This window comes from Piliocolobus tephrosceles, chromosome 13, assembly GCF_002776525.5.
Source record: "Piliocolobus tephrosceles isolate RC106 chromosome 13, ASM277652v3, whole genome shotgun sequence".
Classification (NCBI taxonomy): domain Eukaryota; kingdom Metazoa; phylum Chordata; class Mammalia; order Primates; family Cercopithecidae; genus Piliocolobus; species Piliocolobus tephrosceles.
Genome location: NC_045446.1, coordinates 101,187,290 through 101,212,564, shown reverse-complemented (window position 1 = coordinate 101,212,564; position 25,275 = coordinate 101,187,290). Strand labels below are relative to the sequence as shown.

Sequence of the window (25,275 nt, the reverse complement as noted above, 5' to 3'; positions counted from 1 at the left end):
GGTCACTGCACACGGCTTGTTCTTAGCTTTGATTCATCTGAGAATGTATTGTTTCTCCTTCTCATTCTTAAAGAATATTTCTCCTTGTATAGAATTTTGGGTTTACCAGCTAATATCATAATGACAGGATCAAGTTCACACATAACAATATTAACCTTAAATGTAAATGGACTAAATGATCCAATTAAAAGACACAGACTGGCAAATTGGATAAAGAGTCAAGACCCATCAGTTTGCTATATTCAGGAGACCCATCTCACATGCAGAGACACACACAGGCTCAAAATAAGGGATGGAGGAAGATCTACCAAGCAAATGGAAAACAAAAAAAAAAGCAGGGGTTGCAATCCTAGTCTTGGATAAAACAGACTTTAAACCATCAAAGATCAAAAGAGACAAAGAAGGCCATTACATAATGGTAAAGGGATCAATTCATCAGGAAGAGCTAACTATCCTAAATATATATGCACCCAATACAGGAGCACCCAGATTCATAAAACAAGTCCTTAAAGACTTACAAAGAGACTTAGACTCCCATACAATAATAATGGGAGACTTTAACACCCCACTGTCAACATTAGACAGATCAACAAGACAGAAAGTTAACAAGGATATCTAGGAATTGAACTTAACTCTGCACCAAGCGGACCTGATAGACATCTACAGAACTCTGCACCCCAAATCAACAGAATATACATTCTTCTCAGCACCACATCACACTTATTCCAAAATTGACCACATAGTTGGAAGTAAAGCACTCTTCAGCAAATGTAAAAGAACAGAAATTATAACAAACTGTCTCTCAGACCACAGTGCAATCAAATTAGAACTCAGGACTAAGAAACTCAGTCAACCTTTTCGGCTTTCTGACCAGCACCATGGCGGTTGGCAAGAACAAGCACCTTACAAAAGGCAGCAAAAAGGAAGCCACAAAGAAAGTGGTTGATCCATTTTCTAAGAAAGATTGGTATGATGTGAAAGCACCTGCTATGTTCAATATAAGAAATATTGGAAAGACGCTCGTCACCAGGACCCAAGGAACCAATATTGCATCTGATAGTCTCAAGGGTCGTGTGTTTGAAGTGAGTCTTGTTGATTTGCAGAATGATGAAGTTGCATTTAGAAAATTCAAGCTGATTACTGAAGATGTTCAGGGCAAAAACTGCCTGACTAACTTTCATGGCGTGGATCTTACCCATGACAAAATGTGTTCCATGGTCAAAAAGTGGCAGACAATGATTGAAGCTCATGTTGATGTCAAGACTACCGATGGTTACTTGCTTCATCTTTTCTGTGTTGGTTTTACTAAAAAACACAACAATCAGATATGGAAGACTTCTTATGCTCAGTACCAACAGGTCCACCAAATCCGGAAGAAGGTGATGGAAATCATGACCCGAGAGGGGCAATGACTTGAAGGAAGTGGTCAATAAATTGATTCCAGACAGCATTGGAAAACACATAGAAAAGGCTTGCCAATCTATTTATCCTCTCCATGATGTCTTCATTAGAAACGTAAAAATGCTGAAGAAGCCCAAGTTTGAATTGGGAAAGCTCATGGAGCTTCATGGTGAAGGCAGTAGTTCTGGAAAAGCCACTGGGGATGAGACAGGTGCTAAAGTTGAACGAGCTGATGGATATGAACCACCAGTCCAAGAATCTGTTTAAAGTTCAGACTTCAATTGGTGTCAAATAAAAAGTGCTATTTGTGAAAAAAAAAAAAAAAAAAAAAAGAAACTCAATCAAAACCGCTCAACTACATGGAAACTGAACAACCTGCTCCTGAATGACTACCGGGTACATAGCAAAATGAAGGCAGAAATAAAGATGTTCTTTGAAACCAATAAGAACAAAGATACAGCATACCAGAATCTCTGGGACACATTTAAAGCAGTGTGTAGAGGGAAATTTATAGCACTAAATGCCCACAAGAGAAAGCAGGAAAGATCTAAAATTGACACCCTAACATCACAATTAAAAGAACTAGAGAAGCAAGAGCAAACACATTCAAAAGCTAGCAGAAGGCAAGAAATAACTAAGATCAGAGCAGAACTGAAGGAGATAGAGACACAAAAAACCCTCCAAAAAATCAATGAATCCAGGAGCTGGTTTTTTGAAAAGATCAACACACACAAAATTGATAGACCACTAGCAAGACTAATAAAGAAGAAAAGAGAGAAGAATCAAATAGACGCAATAAAAAATGATAAAGGGGATATCACCACCGACCCCACAGAAATACAAACTACCATCAGAGAATACTATAAACACCTCTACGCAAATAAACTAGAAAACCTAGAAGAAATGGATAATTTCCTGGACACTTACACTCTCCCAAGACTAAACCAGGAAGAAGTTGAAACCCTGAATAGACCAATAGTAGGCTCTGAAATTGAGGCAATAATTAATAGCCTACCAACCATAAAAAGTCCAGGACCAGATGGATTCACAGCTGAATTCTACCAGAGGTACAAGAAGGAGTTAGTACCATTCCTTTTGAAACTATTCCAATCAATAGAAAAAGAGGGAATCCTCCCTAACTCATTTTACAAGGCCAACATCATCCTGATACCAAAGCCTGACAGAGATACAACAAAAAAAGAGAATTTTAGACCAATATCCCTGATGAACATCGATGCAAAAATCCTCAATAAAATACTGGCAAACTGAATCCAGCAGCACATCAAAAAGCTTATCCACCATGATCAAGTGGGCTTCATCCCTGGGATGCAAGGCTGGTTCAACATATGCATATCAATAAATGTAATCCAGCATATAAACAGAACCAAAGACAAAAAACACATGATTATCTCAATAGATGCAGGAAAGGCCTATGACAAAATTCAACAGCCCTTCATGCTAAAAACTCTCAATAAATTCGGTATTGATGGAACGTATCTCAAAATAATAAGAGCTGTTTATGACAAACCCACAGCCAATATCATACTGAATGGGCACAAACTGGAAGCATTCCCTTTGAAAACTGGCACAAGACAGGGATGCCCTCTCTCACCACTCCTATCAATATAATGTTGGAAGTTCTGGCTAGGGCAATCAGGCAAGAGAAAGAAATAAAGGGTATTCAGTTAGGAAAAGAAGAAGTCAAATTGTCCCTGTTTGCAGATGACATGATTGTATATTTAGAAAACCCCACTGTCTCAGCCCAAAATCTTAAGCTGATAAGCAACTTCAGCAAAGTCTCAGGATACAAAGTCAATGTGCAAAAATCACAAGCATTCTTATACACCAGTAACAGACAAACAGAGAGCCAAATCATGAATGAACTCCCATTCACAATAGCTTCAAAGAGAATAAAATACCTAGGAATCCAACTTACAAGGGATGTAAAAGACCTCTTCAAGGAGAACTACAAACCACTGCTCAGTGAAATAAAAGAGGACACAAACAAATGGAAGAACATACCATGCTCATGGGTAGGAAGAATCAATATCGTGAAAATGGCCATACTGCCCAAGGTAATTTATAGATTCAATGCCATCCCCATTAAGCTACCAATGACTTTCTTCACAGAATTGGAAAAAACTGCTTTAAAGTTCATATGGAACCAAAAAAGAGCCCGCATTGCCAAGATAATCCTAAGCCAAAAGGACAAAGCTGGAGGCATCACGCTACCTGACTTCAAACTATACTACAAGACTATAGTAACCAAAACAGCATGGTACTGGTACCAAAACAGAGATATAGACCAATGGAACAGAACAGAGCCCTCAGAAATAATACCACACATCTACAGCCATCTTATCTTTGACAAACCTGAGAAAAACAAGAAATGGGGAAAGGATTCCCTATTTAATAAATGGTGCTGGGAAAATTGGCTGGCCATAAGTAGAAAGCTGAAACTGGATCCTTTCCTTACTCCTTATACGAAAATTAATTCAAGATGGATTAGAGACTTAAATGTTAGATCTAAAATAGTAAAAACCCTAGAAGGAAACCTAGATAATACCATTCAGGAAATAGGCATGGGCAAGGACTTCATGTCTAAAACACCAAAAGGAATGACAACAAAAGCCAAAATTGGCATATGGGATCTAATTAAACTAAAGAGCTTCTGCACAGCAAAAGAAACTACCATCAGAGTGAACAGGCAACTTACAGAATGGGAGAAAATTTTTGCAATCTACTTATCTGACAAAGGGCTAATATCCAGAACCTATAAAAAACTCAATCAAATTTACAAGAAAAAAACAACCCCATCAAAAAGTGGGCAAAGGATATGAACAGACCCTTCTCAAAAGAAGACATTCATACAGCCAACAGACACATGAAAAAATGCTCATCATCACTTGCCATCAGAGAAATGCAAATCAAAACCACAACGAAATACCATCTCACACCAGTTAGAATGGCAATCATTAAAAAATCAGGAAACAACAGGTGCTGGAGAGGATGTGGAAAAATAGGAACACCTTTACACTGTTGGTGGGACTGTAAACTAGTTCAACCATTGTGGAAAACAGTGTGGTGATTCCTCAAGGATCTAGAACTAGAAATACCATTTGACCCAGCCATCCCATTACTGGGGATATACCCAAAGGATTATAAGTCATGCTGCTATAAAGACACATGCACACGTATGTTTATTGCGGCACTATTCACAATAGCAAAGATTTGGAATCAACCCAAATGTCCATCAGTAACAGACTGGATTAAGAAAATGTGGCATATATGCACCATGGAATACTATGCAGCCATAAAAAAGGATGAGTTTGTGTCCTTTGTAGGGACATGGATGCAGCTGGAAACCATCATTCTCAGCAAACTGTCACAAGAACAGAAAACCAAACACTGCATGTTCTCACTCATAGGTGGGAATTGAACAATGAGATCACTTGGACACAAGAAGGGGATCATCACACACCAGGTCCTATTGTGGGGGGAGGGGAAGGGATAGCATTAGGAGATATACCTAATGTAAATGACGAGTTAATGGGTACAGCACACCAACATGGTACATGTATACATATGTAACAAACCTGCACGTTATGCACATGTACCCTAGAACTTAAAGTGTAATAATAATAAAAAAAAAGAATTTTGGGTTTACAGCTCTTTTCATTCAGCATTAGAAAAATATTGTGCCACTTATTCCTGGCTTCCTGGTTTCTGATGAGAGGCTTGCTGTCATTCCAGTTGTTTTTCCTCTGGTGGTAGAGTGTCATTTTTCTCTGGCTGCTTTCAAGAGTTTTTTCCTGCTTTTTGTTTTCAGAAATTTAATTGCGATATGGTGGTGTGAATTTCTTTGGGTTTTCCTGTTTGGGATTAATTCAGCTTTTTAAATCTGTAGGGTTATGTCTCTTTCCAAATTTGGAAAGTTTTCAGCCATTCTCTGAGTATTATTTTTTTCAGTCTGCCCCTTTCTTTTCTCTTCCTGAGTCTCTGATTACTTGAATGCTCCATCTTTTGCTATAGTACCATGTGCCCCTGGTGCTCTATTCATTCATTTCCTCAGTCTTTTTTCTCTTTTATTCAGATAAAATAAGTTTGTTCTGTCTAAAAACATTGATGGTTTTTCCTCTATCCCTTCCATTTTACTGTTGAGCCTATCCACCAAGCTTTATATTTTAGTTTTTACATTTTTCATTTCTAAAACTTTCATTTAGTTCTGTCTTCTATTTTTTTGCTGTGACTTTACCATTTGCTGCTGAGATTTATTTCATTTGTTTCAAGCATGTTCATAATTGCTTGTTGAAGCACTTTTCTGATGCTTCTTTAAAATCTTTGTCATAATTCTAACATCTTTGTCATATTGGTGTTTTAATCTGTTGATTAGGTTTTCTCCCCACTCTTTGCTTATCTTTCTGGTTTTTAGTATGATGAGTGATTTTTGATCCAAATCGGGACACTTTTGATATTATGAGACTTGGGATTTTATTTAAACTTTGTTTCAACTGGTTTCCTTTGACCCTATTCCAGTGGGGGAGAGAAGGGAGTGATGCTTTGCTACTTCCTAGTGGAAGCAAAAGTCCGGGTTTCCCTCTTGGCCTCCATTAATACCCAAGAAAGGGTCTCTCATTACTGCTGGACCGGTATGGGAGTTCTAGCTCCTTATGTGGCTTCCACTAACACTGTGGCCAGGGTGGCCTCATTATCAATGGACAATAGCACAAGTCCTAACTCTCTACTTGTCCTCCTCTGATTCCACTACAGCAGGGAGGTGGTGGTGGTGGCAGCAGCGGGGAGGGGAGAGGTTATTACTGCCAGGTGTGGGGATGTCCAGACTTTCTATGTGGTTTCTACTGATACCATGAAGTGGAAGAAGGTTTGGATCTCCCCTGTGGTGATGAAAATTCCCAGCTCTCTGCTCGGTCTTCTCTCATATCAACCCAGCAGGAGGTTGGGATGACTTGATCCATCCTGGCAAAGATGGAGCTCTAGACTCCCCATTCAACTTATGCTGGTGTGGGTGGGGCCAGTTTTTTCTTGCTGTTTTGCTAGTGTATAGGATTTATTGTTAAAGTTTTCTTTTTTTGCTGCGCTGTCCCTTTCCTGGTCGTTTGGGTAAAGAGCAGGCTTTTGTGGTCTCTTTTGGTCTGTTACCATTGGTGTTTATGGGTTGCTGGCTTCTTTATTTCCAAGTCTGGAATATACTATGGGGAAAGAAAATCTGTAGAACTCACCTCCATATCCTCCCTTGGAATCTGAGGTTCCCTAGCCAGTCTGCCTTCTTCTCTACACCTTTCAGAATCTTCTTTCTTTTATGTGTATTGCTCAGGGATTTTAGTTGTTCTTAGTGGGAGGAGTAGAGAAAAAATGCCTGTTCCATCTTCCTCAAAGATAGAATTCTATGTATCACTTTTGAAATAATAAATCTTAAGACAATTGAATATATTTTTGGATAAGGGTCTTTTTTGATAATAGTTGGTAAATATGGCTTCTACATTTATTGAGGTTTTCTTATCTGTTTTCTAGTCAGTGGGCTGTATGTGTGTGTACACAAGCTTGTTCCTTAAAGATAACTAGAATGTCAGTTTTAAAAAGAACTTGCTATTGATTTGATTCGGCAATAAAAACGCATAATGCAGCAGTAAGGAGAACATGATCCCTGTCTTGTAATCTGTGGCATTTCCATTAAAAAGCATGTGCTTACTAAAAGCCTGCAGCTGTTAGTGTATTAATGGAAATAAGATGGAGGGCCCAAGAAGTCAGCCAGGAAATTAATAGGATCATGTCCTGGTAGATTCCTTGATCAGCCAAGAAGGAGGAATATAGAAAAAAGGTCTTTAAGTTCTGTACTACTTTTTCTTTGCCACCTCTCCCAGAGGCCCTGGACTCTTGGCTTAACTATCCTAAACAATTTTGTGTGTCAGGCTTAATTAATCTTCACTCTGCTTTCTGGGAAATACATTCCATAATTTATATGGGTAGCTAAATAAAGTTCTTGAAGACACATACCCAATATTAATCAAATCAAACTAAGACTTGCCTTCTTCTCAAAATACTAGAGTCTTTAATCTTATAAAGTTATGCATTGGTTTGAGGGTGTGCTCTGTTTAAGAATTCCCTGTTAATGGAATAAATGGGAGGACAGCTCCCTTATAGCCACTCTTATGGGCAATGACTATTTTACCATTTTATTAGTATCTGTGCCATGAAAGCACAATTTCAATCAAAATGGTAACTAGTGAGGTATTTTTAAGGCCGTCAAATTTGGTACTTACCTGATGACTAATCTAACTATGTAAACTGAATTAAGATGACTAAGTAGCCAATTCTAACAACAAAAAAACTCAAAATAGAGGAGTTAGATATAGTGAGTTGATTCTGAGCAGATGTTCCTGGTGGCTTGATTTAAAAATCCTTGTTTAACTTAATTGTAAATCTTCTTTTCATGTTATTTCAGTGTTTTTATTTTATTTTCTTGAAAGTTATCTACCATTAGTATTTTCTTCAGTTGGATTGATAGCTAAATCCCCAGCCATGTATGAACGCCTCTTGATTACGACAAAAGACCTACAGAGCTAAAAATGTTGAATACCAAATGGACACTGAATTCATAAATTAGTTATCATTCATTATCTACCCAAATCAAGTTTTTAAAAAGAAAGTTTTAATTCTTTAATAGTCTATCTTCCTTGCATTGCTTAGGATACTTGCTAACAAATGTTTTATTGTGTGTGTGTGTGTGTGTGTGTGTGTGTGTATCTATTCTGGTACTTCTCTTGGTGCATGATATGGTTTAGCTGTGTCCCCAGCCAAATCTCACCTTGAATTGTAATAATCCCTATGTGTTAAGAGACCCTTCCTTGGGGTCGAGTGGAGTTGATTGAATCATGGGGGCTGGTTTCCCCCATACTATTCTCGTGGTGGTGAATAAGTCTCACAAGATCTGATGGTTTTATAAATGGGAATTCCCCTGCACAGGCTCTCTTGCCTGCTGCCATGTAAGATGTGACTTTGCTCCTCATTTGCCTTTAACCATGGTTGTGAGGTGTCCCCAGCCATGTGGGTCTGTGAGTCAATTAAACCTCTTTCCTTTGTAAATTACCCAGTCTCAAGCATGTCTTTATTAGCAGCGTAAGAACAGATAAATACAGGGCACAATAAGATAATTATCCATGTAATTATCCATTACAAAGCATTGGCTTTGTAATCCGGGCAGGCTTTAGAGTTGAAGTGTGTATTTGGAATTTTTTAACCTAAATTCATGTGATGGTGATATTTCTCCTGATCAGCACTCCAAAACTTCACTTTCATATGACTGCTTATCTCTTTGTGGTGTTTCAACCAGGGCCTCCAAAATGAATTTTGTGTGATATGGCTTATATTTTAAGTACACCAAATATCTAGATCACCAAATATTGTATACATATATCCATCTACTTTGTGATTCAGTAATAGACAACCTTAGCCTGACTGAATAATGACATATACAAGTTTTACATTCTTAGAGTTTTAGTCAATATATTTAATAATTATTTTAATAAGATATGTGATCTAATGATCTTTTAGTCACACTGAAAATTTTAGTCACAGTGAGCAGGGGTCCTCAACTTCTGTGGCAAATATTAGCCCCATTATATATACACCTAAAACTGAAATACACATTATTTATGTGATTTACCATGAATATTATAGATTTTCCAGTAATTCTTATCAGCTTCATCAGATGTTGTACTGATGTATTTAAGACCTTTTAATCATGCAGACTGAAATGGGATTACCATTTTCTTTCTAGATCTAAAAATAAAATGGAAAAAGATAAACATTATATGGTTATTTTTATAAAAAGACAGTCCACAAAATGGGGGAAATAGTTGCAGAATAAATAATTCCTACAAATCAACAAGAAAAAAAAAGAGTGAAAAATAAGTTGGCATTTTAAGCCCACATTTGCTTTATTCATCAATTTTTTTTTTATTATAATCCTTTGGGTATATCGCAACTTATTTTTCACTTTGATATTGGTGCTTTATTAAGCGATGCCATAGTTTCTGTCTCTTTTCCCTCTTACTTTAGAAAGAATTTTAAAATTGTGTTTGTGTATAAGGTCGGTCCGGCATAAACTTTCTGAAAGTAACATTAATAGGGTTTCTAAAGAAGTTGTCAGAAAGACAAAATTAGATTTTCTGTGCACTTTCAGAGAAGGACTCTTTATGTTTGAATTTCAAAAAAGGCTTACATTTCTTTTCTGTTGATTCCCTTGCATATCTACATAATTTAATCCTGTCTATTGTCCCAGATCTCTTATGGCTACTTTACCTGTTACCTTTTTTGGAATTTTGTTCTTTATGTTTTCCAGTTACCTTTGGACCAGAAGATATATGATATTTTTATTCATTTGTTTCAGTGTTTTAAAATAAGATTTGTTCGTTTTATCCATTCATTTCCTATTGCCATGTAGTTCTGTTTTAACCATATATATGTAGTACTTTAAATAAATTTTCTTATGTTATTATTTAACACAATAATAAATCCTTATCTAAATAAAAAAAAAATAAGATGCTGATCAGGAATCCATGATTTGCTGCAATGAGCCTGCCTGCATGCATCTTGTAGGACTTATATTTTCTTTTCTTTTTTGAGACAGAGTCTGGCTCTGTCACCCAGGCTGAGGTGCAGTGGTCTGATCTCGGCTCACAGCAGCCTCCTCCTCCCAGGTTTAGGAGATTCTCCTGCCTCAGCCTCCCCAGTAGCCTGGATTGCAGGCATGTGCTACCACACCTGCCTAATTTTTTGATTTTTTTTTTAAGTGGAGACAGGGTTTCACCATGTTGGCCAGGCTGGTCTCGAACTCCTGGCTTCAAGTGATTCGCCCACCTCAGCCTGCTGAGGTGCTGGGATTACAGGTGTGAGCCACCATGCCCAGCCTGGACTTATATTTTCTGATCTTTTTAGGTCCAAACTTGTAATACTGGACTCATTGCTTAAGAGGCAGCTAGCTGGGCACGGTGGCTCATGCCTGTAATCCCTGCACTTGGAGGCTGAGACAGGTGGATCACCTGATGTCAGGGGTTCATGACCAGCCTGGCCAACACCGTGAAACCCCATCTCTACTACAAATACAAAAGAATTAGCCGGTCATGGTGGTGGGTGCCTGTAATCGCATCTACTCAGGAGGCTCAGGCAGGAGAATTGCTTGAACCCAGGAGGTGGAGGTTGCAGTGAGTCGAGATCGTGCCACTGCACTCCAGCCTGGGCAACAAGAGCAAAACTCCCTAAAATAAATAAATAAATAAATAAATAAATAAAAAAAAAGAGGCAGCCAGAGTTATCCTTTTAAGAATCTAAGTTCAATTCCTCTGCAAACATACAAACAAGTTTAATTTACATTTTCCTCCTGATAAAACAAGTTCTGAGTACAAGACCCGGAGTTACCTGGTCCCAGGCCCTTCTCTGACCTCATCTTCTACCTCAAGTCCTCATTTTAGCCATTGCCTTCATGTGAAATGTTCTTCCCCTAGCTATACCAGTGGCTCCCATTCTCCAGCAAGCTGTCAAGTCTCAACGAGGTCTTCACTGATAACTATATATAACAGGGCAGCCCTGCACCCCATCACTCTTTGTTCCCTCAATTTGTTGCATTTATCTTTATGGGACTTATTCTAAACTGACACACTGTGTGTTTATTTGTACATTGTCTCATTCCCTTCTCCCAAGAGAAGCAAGCAATACAAGGGTACAGATTTTGATTGTTAATACAAACTTGAGTCCAGTGGAAAAAAAAACAGTATGTGGCACATAGTCAATATCAATATATGTTTTATAAATGAATAAATATGAAGGAACCAAAAAGAAAAAAAAAAAGGCACAATCTAATGGAAAATGGGCAACAGACTGGATTAGGCACTTTACAAGATACGGTATCTAAATGGTATATCAACATGAAAGATGCTCAGTTTCATTGGTCATCAGGGAAATTTAAAACTACATTGAGATACCACACACCAGAAAAATGAAAACAGTAAAAAAGATGTAAAACACTAAGTGCTGATAGAAGCAGAAAGCAACCAGAACCCCTCACTGTTGGCAGCAGTAAATAGTTTGGAACTCTAGTTGGTAGTATCTGCTAACACTGAACATATCCGTGTCCTAAGACCCAGGATTTCTAGTCCTAAGTATGTACCTGGATAAATACAGTTATGTATCATCACTAGAAGGTGTGCAAGATTGTTTGTAATAATCCCAAACTGGAAAATACCCACATATGCATCAACAGTTGAATGAGTAAGTAGTAATGTATCCATACAATGGGATAGTTTACAGCAAAGAGAATGAACAAACTACACTACCTCCCACAATGTGGATGAATCTCAGAAAGTGGAACAAAATAAGCAATAAAGTAACTCATATCTTATGGTTCCATTTATATGAAGTTCATGAATAAGCAGAAACTATTGATGGTGTTTGAAGTCAGGATGGTGGTTACTCTGTCTTGGAACAAGTGACTAGAAGGAGGCATAAGCTGCTTCTGGAGAACCAGTAGTGTTCTATTTCTTGATCTGGGGCTGGTCATATGGGAGTATTCACATTGGACAACTTGTTGAGTTATACATTTATTATCTATTCACTTTTAAAGCTGTTATTTTAATAAAGGTTTAAAATTTTTCATCCCAGACACTGGCAGTAACTTTAAATAAAGTGGATTGGGGCCCAGGAGGAGTCAGTGCCTGGTTATTTCTCTAGGTTGCTAGTTTCTGATCTTGATCTTGACATGATAGGTCCCCACTGTGCATGAGGAAGATGAAGACTTTGGGGTTCTCTGTTTGCTAATATTATCCATTGACCTTACAAAATATTAGTGATGATTTGGAACCAAAACATTGATTTTTAAAGATACCACATTTTAAGTTCTTAGGATTAAAAATACGCTTTTGTAAAACAGCAGTTGGTATCATTGTGGTATAGTGGAAGAAACCCTGAATGAGAAGACAGTGGACCCATGTTCTAGCTACTTTTTGTTCTCCTCCAGCTTGATGAATGGGGGCAAGTCTGATCCTCAGTTCCTTCTCTCTAGGATTATGTTACCTGCCTGAAGGGAAAGGGATAACTATGCTTTAAACTACATCTTTTTTTTTTTTACTATTTTCATTTTCTGGTGTGTGGTATCTCAATGCAGTTTTAAATTTCCCTGATGACCAATGATCTATGCTCTCTTAGATCCTTTCTGAAATATAAGATCCACCCTCTGTTCATATTGGGGAAGCTCTTAAGGGAAGTGATGTCACTTGTTCATACCATCACTAATTTCCAACCTTTTATTCTGTTCAATTATAAATACGGCCCAAACACAATAATAAATAATAGTTGGCATATAGCTAATTGTTATCTTAATGCTATTGATCATAAGGGCATCTCACCTTATCTTCACTCCCAAATTGATTTCTTGGTTTTCTTAGGATTTGTTATTCTGCGGCGAGGATGCTTTTTAGGAAATGTTCCATATTGGTGAAGAGCAGAAGATCTTTGTTTTTCTAAATATACTGTAGAGAATGTGGAAGACAGAGTGAATACTCTCATTACCATTTAAGTGCCCTTGGATCTTGTTAGCCAGAATGTGGACCTGAGAGTACTATGTACAGTTTTGCTTTTAAATTAAAGCAATATCTCTTCATAGATGGTGGTTGCCAGAGGACAAATATTCCAGCTCCACAACTATTGCTATGGCTTAGGCAAGTTTGGTGGTTTTGTTTTTGTTTTTGTTTTTACACTTCTAGGCCTTGGTTTCCTCATCTATAAGTTAGAAATAAGAGTGGCTTCCACCTTATAAGAGCATGAGAAGATTAAATGAGATCATGTATGTAAAACTCTCAATCATAACATGGCATGTGGCACATGGCAAGCATGTAATAAGTGTTTGCTATTATCTGTCTTATAGTTAGCTCAGGTAGATTGTGGTTTCGGTATATTGCATCAGGGCCCATATACATCTACTTGTTCATTAACACAGTAAATACATCTCAAGCCTACTGTGAGCCTGGCACATGGCCTACATCAGGAAATGAAACAAACATCTCTGCCCTCATGGAGCTTACATTCTAGCTGAGGAGGGAAAGTAATAACAAGTGCAAGTAAATTATGTAGTGTGTTAGGAAAGGATATAGGAAAAATTCAGGGAAAGCTGCTGAGTAGGGGGAAAAGAGTTGCAAATTAAGATTGGATAGTCAGGATAGACCTTATTGAGAAGGTGATATTTGAACAAAGATGAGAAGGAGGTAAGGGAGTCAGGGTAGACCAGGATTGGCACTATTTTGGGATGAGTAACTCTTTGCTCTGGGAGCTGTCCCATGCATTGTAGGCTGTTTAGCAGCATCCCTGACCTCTACCCACTAGTTGTCAGTGTCAACCCCCTCCCCTGAGTCACGACAATCAAAAACATCTCCAGGTGTTGCCAAATATCCCATGGGGGACCAAAATTCCTCCTGGTTGAGAAACACTGCCCTAGGGGAAAGAGTATTCCAAGCACAGGGAACCCTTGGGAGCAGTGTCCCCAGTGTGCTTGAGCAGTGAGGAGGAAAGTGTGGTTGGAGTTTAGTGAATGAGGGAAAGGGTAGTAGGTAAGAGAGTGAGATATAAGGCCTCATGTCAATATTATTTGGCTTTTGCTCTGAGTGAATTGGGGAGATACAGCAGATTTTGAGCAGATCCAATTTCCATTTTAAAAGGATCACTTTGCTGTGTTGAGAGTAAGCTGAAGAGAAACAAGGGTGGACACGAGGAAGCCATTAGTAAGTATTATAGTAATCCGGGCAAGAGGCAATGGTGGCCTTTGCACAAGGGTGGTATTGTAGTTGATGAGCAGTGGTCAGACTCTGGATATGCTCTGAAGGTGGAACAACAGGATTTCCTGATGGATTGGTTGTGGGTGTGTGTAACAGATGAGTTTCAAGGATGCTTTTGCCTGAAAAACCTGAAGAATAGAGTTTCCATCAGATGAGATGGGGGAAGGTTTTGGGTGGACTAGGTTTGGAAAGAAATTAAAAATTGGGTTTTGGACATGTTGAGTTTGAGACAGTCAAGTGGAGATGGCCAATAAACAGTTGGAGGTATGAGTTAGAGAATTGGGGCTGAAGATAGAAATTTGAGGGTCATTGACATATAGATGAGATTTAAAGCTAGAAGACTAAAAGAGACCTCCAAGGACAGAAAATATAAACTGGAGAAGGGGACAGGACTAAGTCCTGGCCCTCCAACATTAAGAGGCCAGAGAAAAGAAGGGGGATCAGCAACGAAGACTGAGAAGGAACAATCAGAGAAGTAGGAGGAAAACCAGAGGAGGCCAGTGTCTTGGGAGCCAAATGAAGAAAATACGTCAAGGAGGAGAATGTGGCCAGATATGTCAAATGCTGCTGATGGATGAGCACAGGAAATGGACTCTTCTCTGTGATTTGTGGAAATTGGGGTCTAACAGAATTCTGTGGTCTGGATGACTAACATCATTATCAAACCCACAAAATAAATCTGTCTTAGTAACTAATAGAGATTCAATGGAGATATGTGTATGGGACAGTTAGCAGGAATCAGGAAGTCTAGAATCTAGTCTCAGATCCACCACTACAAATAGCTTTATAACTTTGGGCAAATTCCTTATCTTGTTTTTCAGTAATGTGGCTAAAAGTATAGACACTACCTACTCTGCAGGATTGCTGGGTGGATCAAGTGACACTAGATATAAAAGTGGCTTTGAAAATTGTAGTTTGATATAAATATTGAAACATGATATGCTCCTGTTCATAAGAATGAATTGACCTTTAGTGTAGGATGATCTTTTTCTTATCATATACTTACATTTTATGATTTTTAGTTTTAATAGTTAAAATTGAGATATTTTCAAAAAGGTGTTTTATTGTATTTTTTGAGATAGGATCTCACTCTGTTGCCTGGGCTAGAGTGCAGTGGTGTGATCATAGCTTACTTCAGCCTCAGCTTCAAAATTTTGTGTTCAGGGGATCCTTCTGCCTCACCCTCCTGAGTAGCTGGGACTACAGGTATGTGCCACCAATCCCAGCTAATTTATTTTTATTTTTGTAGAGATGGGGTCTCACAGTGTTGCCCAGGCTGGTCTCAAACTCCTGGGCTCAAGCGATCTTTCTGCCTCAGCCTTCCAAAGTGTAGGGATTACAGGTGTGAACCACTGTACCTGGCAAAAGTGCTTTAACAAGATCTTAAAAATATAATTATCAAGCTTGCACAGAAAACAGCACACCATAAGTTTGGGTAAACAAGGTGCCACTTGGGCATCTAAACTTAATATGAGTCACAGTTTTACAGATGGGATTCTGCTTAATTATTGATAATATGTTAGAGAGACATGAAGTTAGCTCACATTTGTACTCCTTATGACTCAGTCATGTAACTACTGTCTGCTCTGTAGAATAGGATTTTAAAAATATTGTCATGAGGTCAGATGCCATGGCTCACTCCTATAATCCCAGCACTTTGGGAACACTGAGGCAGGTGGATTGCTTGAGCCTAAGAGTTCAAGACCAGCCTGGGCAACCTGACAAAACCCTGTATCTACAAAAAAATATGAAAATTTGCTGGGATGGTGGCATGCACCCGTTCAGAAGGGTGAAGTGGGAGGATCGCTTAAGCTCAGAAGGTCAAGGCTGCAGTGAACTGTAGTGGCATCACTGCACTCCAGCCTGGGCAGCAGAGCGAGACCCTGTCTCAAAACAAAAAATATTGTCATATGTGGCTTGAGGTCAGAAATATCTGAATACACTGAGGCATTTACTCTGTGAAGAGGTCCATTTTAGTCAAGGCCATGTGATACATGTGATAAAGTTAGTTACCTCTTCTAGTGATTCTGGCTCCAAGGGAGATGCATGCTTCATTTCAATGAGTTTAGACAGAAGATCTCTTTCTCTGTCAGAGATGGGTTGCTCTTCCAGCAGGATAGCACTTATGCTTTAGTTCAGTTTTCTGTCCCTGGAAACTGCTGACATTCTCAGTGTGATAGAGAATGCTTCCCTGAAATAGGCCTCCAGGCCCTTGGTCAAGGGAAGAGAAGGCGAGGGAGACAGATCAGTAGGACTTCTAGACAACTGCTATTAAAGCTTTAAAATAATAGCTGAAAGAAAAATGAGGCTTGAGAGTTCTCATCTTCACTTGCCCTCACCATGGGTTATCATTGTCTTTAGCAGTTCTGGTGCGGTTTACGTGTGAACTGTTAAACAGCCACAGAAAGCTGAGATGCTGTGCTCATAGGAAAACCACTTCCGTGAATCAGTGGTACGTGCATTTTGTCATATGCTGCCACGGGAAATCTGATTAGGAAAATCCTCTTCTTGGCCAGGCAGGAGGAACCAAAGGCCACAATGGGACTCCAGTAGATTTGAAATGTTGCAAAGCCTAAAGCATTTATTCTCCCGGGGAACGGGGTCTGAGTCACAGAGAAAGAGAAGCAAAATGCCCTGTACATGTTATAAATACCTTGTAAAATGACCCCAGAAAGGCAGGGTCGGAGTCCTGGTGGGGCTCCCCAGCAGTGATGTGGGCCAGGCAGCGGAGCAGCAGCAGAACAAAGCTTCCCACAGAGGCCAAACACTCTCTCCCAATGAACAGTGTATTTTCAGCACTCTGAGAGGAGAAAACACCTAAATACTGAGATGTCCGCCCCTGGGAACATTCCCACTGCTTCTTTCTTTCTCAAGGTTTATGGCACATGGTCTAAAACAAGACTCTCTGGCCCTAATGGAAATTTACTGAAGGGAAGATTCAGATGACCAGGGAAAAACTGTTTGAGTTCAACTCTCTGAATAAGTCATTTGCTCCATTGTCTCCCAATTTTTCCTACTGTCTCCATCTTATAGAAAACAAACTTAGAAATTCAGAGTTGCTTATGTATCTGTTTTTATCAATATCCTCCAATCACTGTTTCCTTAAGCAGTGATTTTTAAACTTGTGTGTAATAAGAATCACAAGAGGGTGATTCTGTTCTCAAGACCCATCCACAAATTCCTGGTTCTGTGGGGTCTATGTACTTCCATTTTTCCCAGGTTCCCCAAGTGGTTGGTACAGGAGGTCTAAGGACCATAGTTTGAGAATCACTGCCTTAGAGGGCCCTCAAGACTTTCTTCATCTTCCATGCCTTTATTGTAATCAAGTTTTCAAATCACCTCTCTTGCCTATTGATTTGAAATAACTCTCCTGTTCATTCTTTTAAGGGACAGTTGGTTGGCATGAAAAAACCTTTAGGTAGTTTGGAATCAGACAATCTTCCTTTGACTCAGCTGTGAGTGGCAGCCGCATAGACTCATGGTTATAAGAATGAGTTTTTGGTGTCAAACACACCTGGGCTCGAGTCTTAACTCTTGCTAACTCTGTGATCTTGGGGAAGTTCCTTGGCCTCTCTGAGCCTCAATTTCCTAATTTCTAAAACAAAGATAACAAAAGTACCCCATAGTGTTGTGAGTTATAAATGAGACCATGCCTGCAAGGCACCCGGCTGAATTCCTGGCACACGGCACTTACACCACAACTTGAGCTTGTTTACCCATCCTTAAAATGGGATTAAATTCTCATCTATTTCATTGAGTTGTTTGAGGATCAAGTGAAATAATGTGTAGAGAGTGCCATATGTGAGTATTTTCTGGTTTTATTAAATCCCCCAACAACCTACTAGTCAAATATAAACCTTTTTCTAATTCTCCAGTATCGATGAGCAGTTTCGCCTCTCAGAATTGTTTAGCAATAGACTGTCATCAGTGTTTAAGGCAGATACCAGCAAGGCACTTCCAGTCTACATATCTGAAGAACTGCCAGGACAGGAACAATTTAGATCCTTTTCTGTAGAAAGATGCTGATTGTGCAGGAATTCCTGAAGCTGGAACCATGACTCTTACAGGAAATACCAGCCTGGAACCTCTGGCTTTGATAATGACAGAGATCTATTAATGGGTACCAAGCTATTATGCTTCTCTGGGCACAAGCCAGAACATATTAATTTTACTGATTAGAGAAAGCTCTTACACTGTGACATTTATTATGCCTTAGCTAAATTACTTATTTCCAGGAGGGAATAAAATATGTCAGGATTTTGAAAAAAAAAATTATAAAATTTGTTCTTTTTGCTTTCATTTATCTGTACTGGACCCTAGAATTTTATAACCCTCATCTGGGAATGAATTTGCAGCACCTGATAGAAGAAGGCACCTTGGAAGGCACTGCCTTGGGCTTCCATGGCAGGAAGATGAGAAGCAACCTTCAGGGTGATTTCTGGAGCCTGAAAAGAATAAAAAACAAAACCAAAGCTATCCTTTAGCTAAAAAGTTCTCATACATCTCAGCTATGTAACATCAGCCAAATTGATGAGAAGTAAATGCATTGGGGCATTAATTTAAATTGCAACAGGGTAAGTAGGCTTAGTATACAGGAAAATGGAAAGAGTATTTAACTGCATATTTAATATTTATGCTAAATATGACAATCAATTTACTACGTTTCTAAATAGAGGTTGACTAGACTAGAGGGCTCTTGAGCCATAATGCCTGGATTTTAACCTTGGCTCTGCCTTTTTGGCTGTGTGATCTTGGGTAAGTTTATTTAACCACCCCATCTCCTCTGCTCAATTTTAAAATAGAAAAATAATAGTATCTGTGTCATAGGGTTTTTTTGAGGATTATGTGAGTTAATTAATGGAAATTATTAGAATACTTTCTGGCATGTAGAAAGTGACTAATTCATTCTACCTGTGGTTAATATCATTCGAGAGATTAGACTTTAGTTTGGTAAAATAACTCCCATCAATCCCCTTAAAGGAGATACTAGAAAGTTTGCTGTTCCAGGTGTTTAATCCTAGGGAATATCTGCCATCTCAAAGACTTCTTCCTAGCTACCCTGACCTTCTAGGCTCCATGAGTAACTGTTCCATAGAGAGGCCAGAAACAAGACTTACGTGAAGCTGGGGGATGAGGAGGTGCAGAATGGAGAGTCCATACTGGTAAACCACAAACTCCCTGGCAGAAAGGTCAATAGGTTGCACAGTTATCAATTCTTCCTTCTGTACTGTCTGAGGTTTTGGAAGATCCTGCAAAGAGCTCTTTGGGTCTACAGAGATCAGGAGAAACCAGTAATAATTTCCCTAACTTTTCTGTACAATAATGATATGTTAACAACACAACTTAATTTAGGAAAAGGTTTATTGCAACCATCTATTATCTATCCACCCATCCATCCATCCTCCTGTGCTATATATGCGTCATGCTACAGGCTCTTCTGTCCATCTTTATGGAAAAAAAGATTGAGTTTCAGTCAATAGGAACAGAGGGGCAAGGACAGAATGAGGGTCCACAGAAGATGGCAACAGATTTTCTTCTTCTATATCCTTGAGTTGCTTGGAGCATTAAATGTAACGTACTCAGAACAGTGTCTAGTACATAGTAAACATTCAGCAAATGTTAACTATACTTAAGATTCTTACTTCCCTACAGTACTGTCTGTAATGGGCCTTGAGTATTTAAAATTTCTATTGTCTTTTTATTGTTCTTGAGAGAACGGTAAAGAATAGATTGGTAGCAAAGTTTAGGGAAGACTGCTGAAGTAGCAGTCAGAAGACCTGTGTTCTGGCCCAGGTTCTATAAGACCCCAAGAAAGTCACTAAACTTCTTTGAGCATCAGTTCTCATCTATTAAAAAGTAATTAATAGTCTTCTACTATCTTCTAGAACTAGAATATATACACAAGATAATGTATATAAAATCACTCTCAAAATTATAAGGCCTGTATAATGGCAAGACAAAGAAGGTTGAAGTGGGGCTGGGAACCCTTAAAGGAGAGCCCATCTTTCTGCCATTCCCTTCCTAGTTTCACCCAAAGAAAGGAGGAATTAATAATGAGATTGGTCAAGTTCTGGAGTCAGTAAACTTTTTTCTGGAAAGGGCCAGATAGCAAGTATTTTAGGCTTTGTTAGCCAAGACCCAAAATTAGGGTTCAAAGTTAGTGTTCCCTATCCTCACGGTAGAAGTGTGGCCTCATTCTCCTACAAAGCCTTCTCTTGCTTCTCTGGTCCAGAAAAGCAAGTGCTCTGCCCTCCCGAGAACTCACCAAAATGTGTTACCTGCATCTTCTTTTGGCACTGCCTTTATAGTGTTGAACAAGTTTTCATATGAGGAAGCAAGTGAAGAGCGCAGGGTCTGGGGAAAGACTCTTCGGGATTGGATTCCAGCTGAACTTCTCACTAGCAATATGATCTTTGAATACTTTCTTGACCTATCCAGGAGCTTCAGTTCCCTCATCTATGATAAGTAATAGTTCCTACTTTACTGGCTTGTTGTAAAAAGTAAATGAGTTAATACATCTAAAAAGTTAGAATAGTATGTGGCATATTATAAAGCACTCCATAAAAATTTTATTCTTCTTTTGTCATTTTTTCTCTAACCATTTTAATATGTAAAATCTTCCTTAGCTTGTGGACCATGCAAAAACAGGTAGCAGGTTGGAGTTGGCCTGTGGGCCACAGTTTTGCGCTTCCCTGCTCAAATTCAGGGGTGTTCATGGTGCTGTGCTTACCTGGAGCCTGCATTGTGGTCTACTGAAAGGCACACATTCATTTTCTGTTACTTCCACTTGGGGGGTATGTGAGTTGAAGCAGACCTGGCTCTTCAGGTTAGGCAAGCCACGTTCTCTCTTGACTTCCAATTCCAAGGAGTGGTATTGGTAAAGTGATTTGGGGTCCCTTTGGGGAGCAAGGTCTTCTCTTCGTTCGTTTCCTCTGTTTTTCTCCCTTTTTGTTTTTTGCCTTTCCTGCCTCACACCTTTACATTAGCTCCTTCTAACATGTGGCTGGCTGATAGAGGGTGAAGTCCCAAGATTTAGATTCAGTGTTTGGTGGGGAAGGCAGGGAGCCTTTGGAAATCCCCTTTTGGAAATTTGCCCAGTTATAGTCATAAGCGTACTTTGATTCCTATTTGTTATTCCTTATTTGGGAAAATCACTTGGGGAACTTTAGTGTGGGGGTAGAGAGAAAGAGATGTTTGGCAAGGCAGGATTCTAACATTCCTAGATCCTGGGGGTTACCCCATCATATACCTTCAGTGCCTCCTGTGAGAATCCCAAACAGGAGCTACAGGGGAAAAGGAAGTTACCTGGTTTGTGATATGCTTGTTCTTACAGTTTAGCTTTTTCCTTGTGGGCTTGGGACCAGATGTCTGCTTTCTTCAGGATGGAGAAGAATGGTGAAGTCCAGACGACAGCAGCTTTATCATATCCAAACAGAGGGGAATAAAATAGTTATTCGGGCAAGGGCCTAGGGTTGTGGCCAAAGCCAAAAGGAGCCAGCTGTAGCATTGGGTGTGACAGGCAGCCTCGAAGATGGCCCCAGTGACCCCCTAATGTGTATCCATGCCCTTGAGTAATTCCCTCCCCTTGCATGTGGATTGGATCTAGTGGTTCATCCAAATGAATAGAACACAGCAAAAGTGATGGGTTGTTATTTCTGAGATTAAGAGTCAAAAAGACTGTGGGGCTGGGCACGGTGGCTCACGCCTGTAATCTCAACACTTTGGGAGGCTGAGGCGGGTGGATCACTTGAGGTCAGGAGTTCAAGACCGGCCTGACCAACATGGCGAAACCCTGCTCTATTAAAAATACAAAAAAATTAGCTGGGCATGGTGGTGCACACCTGTAATCCCAGCTACTTGGGAGGCTGAGGCAGGAGAATCACTTGAACCCAGGAGGCGGAGGTTGCAGTGAGTGGAGATTGCGCCACTACACTCCAGCCTGGGTGACAGAGACAGACTCTGTCTCAAAAAAAGACATTGGCTTCCACTTTGCTCACCCTCTCTCACTCCCTGGCCTGCTTGCTCTGAGAGAAGCAGGCTGCCATGTTGTGAGCTGCCCACGAAGTCCTTGTGGCAGGAATTGTTGTCTCTAGCCACCAGCCTGCAAGGACTTGAGGTCTGCCAAAAGTCATAAGAGTGAGCTTGGAAGTGAATCCTCCAGCAGTCAAGCCTTGAGATGACTGCAATCCTGGCCCACACCTTGATTGTAGCTTGTGGGTACCCTGGGCCAGAGGCACCCAGCTAAGCTGCACCCAGATTCTTGGCCCAAAGACACTATGAGAAAATAAATGCCATTTTAAGCCATCAGATTTTGGGGTCATTTCTTACAGGGCAATCAATAACTAATGCATTGGGTTCCTCTAATGTTCTTCCTAAAGAACCTACTGGGGATACACACCTATGGTGCTGGGAATTCTAAGTGTAGCATTAGGACCTATCAAAACGTGGCCAGGACTGGCAGCAGAAGGCAACGCTGGAACAGGGACAAGTCTGACCTGTTTCTAGCCTCTGATCCTCCAGCCCTGGAGCTCCTACTAGCGCTGCAGTGAGCTGCTTCAGGAATGGGATCAACAGGGGGTAGGCAGCAGCCTGGTCCCTGAGAGAAGTGGTGACTGTTCCATAGAATATGTCTCTAGGGTAATTCTCCAAACACACAGGGGTTCCTGAGGCAATCATCTAGGATGAAATAGTCAGCACTGAGTTCCCTGCTTGGTCCTCACCTGTCCCACGTGGTTGCCTTGGGAGTCTTTTTCTGAGGCCCCCTATCAAAGACAGAAATACAGATCTCCTCAGCCAAGTCCAGTCCAGGGATCAGTACCTGGGTGTGCAAGAGCTGGAGGTGGCTCCACTTCCGTCGGTACTGCAGCTGACCCAGGGCCCTAGCCAGGAAGTTCCGTCTCTCCCTCACCACCCCCTGAAACTCATCAGAGAGATGCTGAACCACCTAGAACACAGGGAACGTAATGGTCAAGTTAAGATGAGCCTTCTCTTTCTTCACGCTCCATGGTTCCTTCTGGCATATCCATGGTTCCTTGAGCCCACCTACCCCTGTATATTACATTGCCCCGAAGAGCCACATCTGATGACATGGGAGGATGTACTCATCACATGCGGGTTGCCTTGTCAGCCTCAGAGCCTCACCTTCCTGGGGCGGTTCCAGACCTGTGGGCTCTGATTCCTGCTTTGCTGCAGCCGCGTCTCCTCCTCCTGGCCCTGCAGCCGGCGAGCAGCTTGCCTAAGCTTTTCTGCTACCTGCGCTAAACTCTGCAGGAACTTCCGCACACCCAGCACCACCTGTGCCTCCTGTTCCCACTCTTCTCTGTCTGCTGCAAATTGGCAGAGAAAAGTGCCACATGGCAGCGACCACCACCAGGGGTAGGGAGGAAAAGAAACGACAATAGATTCTCGGAGTCAGGGGAACCTGCCAGGTAAGAGCCAGGGCCTGACGGAGCTCAGGAGAGCCGAGCACATTCAGAGGGCAGGAGGGGCTCCCCACCGGGCAGCGATCTGTGGTGATGTACTCCCCAGAGATTTCTGCTGTGGGGATCTGAGCCTAGGAGATGCTTTCCCACTTTGAGAGAGCAGGCCCCGCTCTGGGCTGCTGTGTGTGTTCAGAGCCCTGGCTCTTCTCTCCGTCTCCTGCAGGCAGCAGGACTCAAGGGCCGGGCAGGCCTCCTCTGCAGCCCCCAGCTATGTAGGACAGAAGGGACAAAGGAATGGGCCTCAGAGGGGAAGGTAGGAGCTCTGGGAGGGACTCCTGTTGGCTCCTCCTCCCCTACCTCCGTCCTGCTTCGATACTTAGGGGTGACTGGAATCTTGGGCCTGGGGCTGGGGAATCTTGGGACTGTGTCTTCTCTGAGATGGGTTTCATTCCCATGGTTAGGGGAGAAAAGGACTCCAAACTTTCAAAAAGAAAATGTGCCATCTTGGCAGATGGGTGGGGACCATGAGGTGGTGCCTCTGGGCCTCACCTGCTGCTCGGCGCCATTTCCTGCCGTGAAGTGGAGCTCCTGGCTCAGGCGCCCCAGGTGTTCCAGTAACCGCTCCTCCTCCTGTTCCTGGTGGCACCAGTACTGCTCCCGGGCTCTCAACTCCTGCTCCAGGACCTCCAGCTACAATATCCAGCCTGTTTAGGGCTTACTGGCTTTTTCTGTTCATGGTCCTACGTGGTCTGGCTGTAGATCCCCAAAGCTTCACAGGGTAATGGCCCTCCCCGACCTCGGGTATCCATGACTAAACTTGGTGAGGCCATCAACTTGGTTTTACTTTTTTTTTTATTTTTATTTTTTTTGAGACAGAGTCTCGCATTGTCGCTGAGGCTGGAGGGCAATGACGCAATCTCAGCTCACTGCAACCTCTGCCTCCCGGGTTCAAGCAATTCTCTTGACTCAGCCTCCTGAGTAGCTGGGATTAAATGTGCCTGCCACCACACCAGGCTAATATTTTCGTAGAGATGGGGTTTCACCATGTTGGCCTGGCTGGTCTTGACCTCCTGACCTCAGGTGATCCTCCCACCTCTGCCTCCCAACAACATGGTTTTAGCTAGAAAAATAACCATACATTTTCTTCAAGCTCCCTGATTCCTCCCTCCCTCCTGGTGACACCTGCTCCAGAGTTCCCCGTGCCTCCTGCCGCCACCCTTCTCTTGGGAAGTCCAGAGGAGACAGGCACGTGGGAGCAGGAAATTGTTCTCACCCCCCTCATATCATGAAGACATACTGACCTGTGAAACAGTGGTGTCAGGGCTAGAATTGAAATTTCTTGGCTTCTCACAAGAACCTTTTATTTATCGCATACCTTTTATCACAGTTTCTGAAATGTAGCTAGACTGAGAATGTATGGGGGGCCCTAAATCATTTTCATTTTGGTGGAGATCTGCCAATGGCTGAATTACTGCAATAACCTCCTGACGGGGCTTCCTGCGCTACTCTGGCCCCAGTCCCATCCATCCTCCGCACAGCTGCCAGGGAGAGCTTTCTAGAATGCTGACTGTACATACACATACATAAACATAAAAATAAATGGGAGGAGG

General features: G+C 41.1%; 1 protein-coding gene and 1 pseudogene across 2 annotated transcripts in view; both read left to right on the top strand.

The window, feature by feature from the left end:
- BTG4 (BTG anti-proliferation factor 4) overlaps positions 1-18,719 on the top strand; it is a 52,851-nt gene extending 34,132 nt beyond the window's left edge. The window contains exon 6 of the mRNA XM_023208037.2: positions 18,564-18,719. Coding sequence (XP_023063805.1) covers positions 18,564-18,573 — 10 coding nt within the window. The 3' untranslated portion in view covers positions 18,574-18,719. The remainder of the gene's footprint in view (positions 1-18,563) is intronic.
- Positions 879-1,737, top strand: LOC111539991 (annotated as a pseudogene). The gene has a single exon (XR_002730864.2). The product of XR_002730864.2 is annotated as a 40S ribosomal protein S3a pseudogene (transcript).
- Positions 18,720-25,275: the final 6,556 nt, after the last annotated feature.